The sequence below is a fragment of the Tupaia chinensis genome, unplaced genomic scaffold, assembly GCF_000334495.1.
Source record: "Tupaia chinensis unplaced genomic scaffold, TupChi_1.0 Scaffold000067_1, whole genome shotgun sequence".
In the NCBI taxonomy this organism is placed as follows: Eukaryota; Metazoa; Chordata; class Mammalia; order Scandentia; family Tupaiidae; genus Tupaia; species Tupaia belangeri.
In genome coordinates, this window is record NW_006159526.1 from 2,823,907 (window position 1) to 2,829,577 (window position 5,671).

Below are 5,671 nucleotides of genomic sequence, written 5' to 3' on the forward strand. Positions count from 1 at the left end.
GTTTGGCGCCGCACGGCTCCAGCCCCCGCCCCGTAGCCAGCGCTGGGACCTGTAGACCAAGCCCCCTTTCGCTGTTGCAGTTCTCTGAGGGCTTCTGTTCTGTGTTTTTGTGGCTTGTGGTCAGCAGGGGACCACACTCAGCTCCTCTCCACCAGTGGGCCTGGGTGGGGGTGAGCTGGAGAACGGAGGAAGCTGTTCTGCGAAGCTCCTTTATATTCCATGTCAGCCCCTGCAGCTTCCTCTGTGCTTTATCCATGGGGCTACAGGGCTCTGACCAGAAGGCCGTGAGCAGCCCAGAAGGAAGATAATTCAGAAAGCTCCTACCCTTGCTATCCCTAAATTATTATAATTATTTTTTTAAGAATTATTTTATTTAACTACGGGCGCGTGTGCGTACGTGCCCAAGATCCCGAGAGGAGAAGGGATTGCGGCGTGACCGTCCCCCCCGGGGGTGATTTCTCGCTAAAAAAAAGAATTATTTTATTTAACTTTATTTATTTGTTCATTTTAATTTGACCAGAGAGGAACAGAGTGAGAAAGAGAAAGGGAAAGTGAGAAAGCAAGTTGCCAGGTCTGGGACTTGCACTGCAGTCAGCCATGTGGGAGTCCAGTGCCCTTAACCACCATGCCACCTGCTAGCCCCATATCCCTAAATTATTTTTAACTTAAAAAAGTTTGTTTAGGGCCAGCTGGTGGTGAGGTGGTAAAAGTATTGGATCCCACATGGCTGATCGTGTGGTTTGAGTCCTGGACCTGGCAGCTTCAAAAGCACACCAGGCACTTGTGTGTGCATGCCCTAAATCCTAAGAGGAGACTAGAAGAGGAACTGTAGTGTGACCATCCCTCTAGGTGGGTTGCTTTCTCACTTTCTCTCTCACTGGTTCTCTTAGCTCTCCCATAAGCACATGTATCCTCTAGCACATTTTTAAAATTCAATTGTATTATTATTTTTTTCTAATCTGCCATTGGGCACATGCACCCACCAGAAAGAGAGAGAGAAAGAGAGAGAGAAAGTGAGAGAGAAAGTGAGAGAGAAGGCTGGTAGGTGGCATGGTGGTTGGAGGCACTGGACTCCCACATGGTCAGCCATGGTTCAGGTCCTGGACCTGGCAGCTGGCTTTCTTCCTTTACTTCTCTGTCTTTTTCTCTTACTCTGTCCCTCTCTGGTCAAATTAAAATAAATAGATAGATAGATAGATAGATAGATAGATAGATAGTGAGAAAGAACCATGGTTGCCCATGTTGGAGTTTAGTGGCTTAACCACCATACCACCCGCTGGCCCCTCTAGCGATTTTTTTTTTTTTTTACGATTTATTTATTTACTTAATTACATTTGTTATTATTATTTACAATTTGACCAGAGAGAGGAAGGGAAAGCGAGAAAGCAAGCTGCCAGGTCCAGGACTCGAACTGCGTTTGGCCATGTGGGAGTCCTGCACCCGTAACCACCTGCTGTACCTCCCTGCAATTTTTTATTTTTTTGAGAAGTTTTTGCTATAGGGTGCGTATGCTTGCCAGAAAGACAGACAGAGACAGAAAGTGAGAAATCACCCCCTGGGGGGATGGCCATGCCGCACTTCCTCCTCCTCCATTCTCCTCTCAGGATCTTGGGCACATGCGCCTGGCATTAATTTAAGCCACCAGGTCTGGAGACTCGAACTGCGGCCGACTACATGGGGATCCAGCGACATAGCCATTACGCCAACTGCTGGTCCCTTAAGAGATAAAATAAAAATTAAAAATTCATTTATTGGAGCCAACAGGCGGTGTAGTGGTTATGGCGCTGGACTCCAACATGGCCAACTACAGTTCAAGTGCTGGACCTGGTGGCTTGTAAAAACACTCTGGACACGAGTGCATGTATGCCTAAATCCCAGGGAGAAGGGATTGCGGTGTGGCCATCCTCTCTGAGGAGTGATTCTCACTTTTCCCCTCACTGTCTTTGTCTCTCGCACGTGCGCATGGCAAAAACCTTTAAAATTATTGGGCCCAGGCCCTTCCATGTGGGCCCAGTTGCATTGCCTCTCTGCCATCCCCAGCCCTATCCTCAAGTTCCGCGCGGTAGACTGAGTGGTCTTCATGTGCTCTTTGCTTGCTGACCTTTCGGGCTCAGAGCAGGACAGTTGTGGTGGTAAAAGGGAAGAGCTGGGGCTGCCAGGTGGCATGGTGATTAAAAGGCGCTGGACTCCCACATGGCCAACCATGGTTTGAGTCCTGGACCTGGTGGCTTGTTTTCTCACTTTTCTTCTCTCCTTTTTTTTTTTTCTTTCTCTCTCTGTCCCTCTCTGGTCAAATTTAAATAAATAAATAAATAAAAGTTAAATAAAATAATTATTTTTTAGGAAAAAAAGAGGGAAGAGTGTTTGAGTGTTTATCCTGGGCTAGACAGCAGCTCTGAGGTCAAACCACCATTCTGTTCCATTTCTTTTTTTTTTTTTTTGGAGAGGTTTTTGCTATAGGGCGCATGCGCTCGCCAGACAGATAGAGAGAGATAGAGAGACAGAAAGCGAGAAATCACCTCCCAGGGGGGATGGTCACGCCACAATCCCTTCTCCTCCATTCTCCTCTCGGGATCTTGGGCACGCACGCACACACGCCCAGCGTGAATTTTAAGCCACCGGGTCCGGGACACGAACCGCGGTCGACTACGTGGGAGTCCAGCGACATAGCCATTACGCTAACTGCTGGTTCCCAAACCACCATTCTGCAAGGCTGACTCACGTGCAAGAATTCCTTGTTCAGATCCAGAGACCCTGGACACTCACCTGCCAGTGATATGGGGCTGCTGGGGCGGGGAGTGGATCACATGTGAGGTCTCTTTTCGTTCGTTTAGTTTGCTATAGGGCACATGTGCTTGCTGGAGAGAGAGAAAGAGAGAGAGAGAGAACTCACCCTCCAGAAGGGATGGCCACGCCACACCTCTTCTCAGTCTTGTCTGGATTTTGGGCATGTATGCACATGCGCCTGAATCCAAAGCTTGAACCATAAAGTTGACCATGTGGGATCCAGCCACTTTGACCACCACGCCACCGGCTGATCCAAGAGCCCTTTTGAGGGTGCTGTGTCTTTCTCTTTTTGTCTCTCTGTCTCTTTTGTTCATGGAAAGATTTTTTTTTGGAGAGTGCTTTCTCACCAGAGAAAGGCAGAGGGAGAGATGAAGGCACTTCCCATGGGACATAGTCATGCCACTGTCCCTTTTCCTCTCTCTCACTCTCCTTTGGGGATTTTGGGCACACACACACCTGGCCTCTGTGTTTGTCAACCACCAGGTCTAGGACTCAAACTGTGTGACTGGCCATAAAGGATCTAGCTGCCTTTGCACATCAGGCTATGGAGCTGGCCCAGTAAATAAACCTAAAAAAACGAAAACAGAAACCTCATCTGTTACTCCTCCTCTCCCCTAATTGCACTCCCTCTAAGACCGTCATCGGCAGCATCAGCTTGCTGGCCGCACAGCTCCGTGCCTGCACGCCCCTTCCCACCTGGCACCCTGTGAGCAGCACTGAGCTCGGCTCTCCCTCCCGCAGAACCTGCACGTGTACATCTCAGAGCACGAGCACTTTACAGACTTCAACGCCACGTCCGCACTCTTCTGGGAGCAGCACGACCTCGTGTACGGTGATTGGACAAGCGGCGAGAACTCAGATGGCTGCTACGAGCACTTCGCTGAGCTCGACATCCCGCAGGTGGGGGCAGCTCCCCCCAACCCTGGGCTGCTTGACCCCACCGAAGGCCGTTTCCTCCAGTCCGCTCCCAGCCCTAGGCATCTGAGTGCAGCTCACGTGCTCACAGGCAGGTCCCTGAGTTCTCTGAGCCTGACCCTCCCCCACCTGGAAAAGTAGAGGGGGTGGAACTGGCCTGGGGTCCGCCTAGCTGCCTGCAGTTTACAGCAGTGAAGGGTCAGCGATTGTCCCTGGGGGTGGGTCTCCAGCAGTTTGCAGGCAGCTGGCTGCAAGGATCGTTGCAGTTGGCAGTGACCAGCCCCTGCTGTGCACAGGGCACCAAGAGGGCCTGTGCGGGCCTGTGCGTGGAAGCCTCCCCACTCCCCGGCTGTCCCTGTCTGACAGATAGAAACCGAGGTGCAGAGAGGTAAAGTGGCTTCCCCAAGGTAGCACAGCTAGTGAGAGGCTGAAACTCAGGCTTTCTGGCTCCATGTTTTCACAGTCCCAGGTTTAAATCTTGCCTCCTCCAGAAAACTCACCCGAAGTGAAGGCTTGGTGAACTGACCTCTGGGTTCTCACAGCTTGCTGGGCTTCCCCATCCCAGCCCTATCCATTCTGGTCCTCACTGTCTAGGGACGGTCTTTCTCCCCCCGGGCTGCAAGCCTGCTGAGGGGCAAGGCTGGGCTGCCACAGTCAGTTGTCCGTGCCCAACACTGCCAGCGTGGAGCCAGGCCCGGTATTTGCAAGAGCAGAACAAGTGTGAGGGGCGCCTCGGGGGCCTTCCTGACTGTGCTCAGCCAGGCCAGCAACCTGGTTCCCTGGCAGAGTTGGGGAATCAAAGGTTTGGGCAGAGGGGCCAGTGGGCATGGGGCAGGGAGCGTAGAGGGGGAGCTCTGCGGGAGCCCACAGCCTGGCTTCATGCACGTACTTGCATGGCACCTCCCGCACATCAGGTAACCCCTCTGCAGGGCCCACTACCTCGTCTGAGCAGCGGGCAAGTAGCCCCCGCCACATGGTTGGCGGATGCCTCCTGCCTGTTAGCCCATCAGATCAGGGAGCTGCTCTGCGTCGACAGAGCTGTGGGTCCTTGTCATCTCCTTACGCAGTGTGGCCTGAGTCCACTGAGGTCAGCGAACCACGCTGGGGAACCCTCGATTCAGCACTGCGATGAGCCTGTCCTGCAGGTGGGCTCTGGGCTCAGAGGCAGCTGAACCTACACCATTCCAGCTGAAGCCGAGGTCCTAACCAGTCTGACCCCAGTGCTGGGCTGTTAACTGTGCAGCTCCACTCCCCCCGCCCCAGCACTCATTGAGCCGCTGAAGAACGAGGGGACGAGGGTACCAGGTGGACCCTGTGTGCTGGCCGTCCCTGCCCACTACCCACCGTGCCTTACAGAGCGTGCAGCAGAACGGCTCCATCTACATCCACGTCTACTTCACCAAGAGTGGCTTCCACCCAGACCCCCGGCAGAAGGCCCTGTACCGCCGGCTTGCCACGGTCCACATGTCCCGGAGTGAGTCCTCCCCTGCAGCCAAGGCCCTGGGCTGGGGGTGGGCAGCAGAACCCTCCCGAGATGCTGGGCTTGCCATCCTGCCCACCCTTTATGGTCTCCCTGGACGCCTGGTGTGTAGAGCTGCAATGCAGGGGATCGGAGAGTGAGAGGAGTCGGGTAGGAAGAGCTGGGGGGGACAAGAACTTCCGAAGGGGCGGAGGGAGGCAGTGCCTGCAGGAGGGGAGGGCCCGGGCTTGGCTCGTGCACAGTGTAGGGCTGGATAGAAGCAGATACCCAGGAAGAAGGTGGGAATGGCCAGTGGGTGGTGAGCAGAGGGGAGCCTGGAGGGCCTTCGAGACCAGGCTGTGGTCTCTGCAGTTGCTGTGTGTCAGTTCAGCCCTGGGAACAGACACTGTATAGACTTGCTGCTGTTTGGGGAGCTGGTGTGTGTGGGTGTCTCGTGGGTCAGGGCTGACTCTCAGGCAGCCTGTGTGTTCTGTGTGGCCGCGCCCTGAG

The 5,671-nt window shown here is 53.8% G+C and overlaps 1 protein-coding gene across 1 annotated transcript in view; it reads left to right on the forward strand.

The window, feature by feature from the left end:
- The window catches only part of CLPTM1 (CLPTM1 regulator of GABA type A receptor forward trafficking), a gene marked incomplete at its 5' end in the record, with an annotated part of 33,840 nt that overhangs the window by 14,378 nt on the left and 13,791 nt on the right, over nt 1-5,671 (forward strand). Inside the window, 2 exon segments of the mRNA XM_014582989.2 lie at nt 3,529-3,687; nt 5,059-5,176. Coding sequence (XP_014438475.1) covers nt 3,529-3,687; nt 5,059-5,176 — 277 coding nt within the window.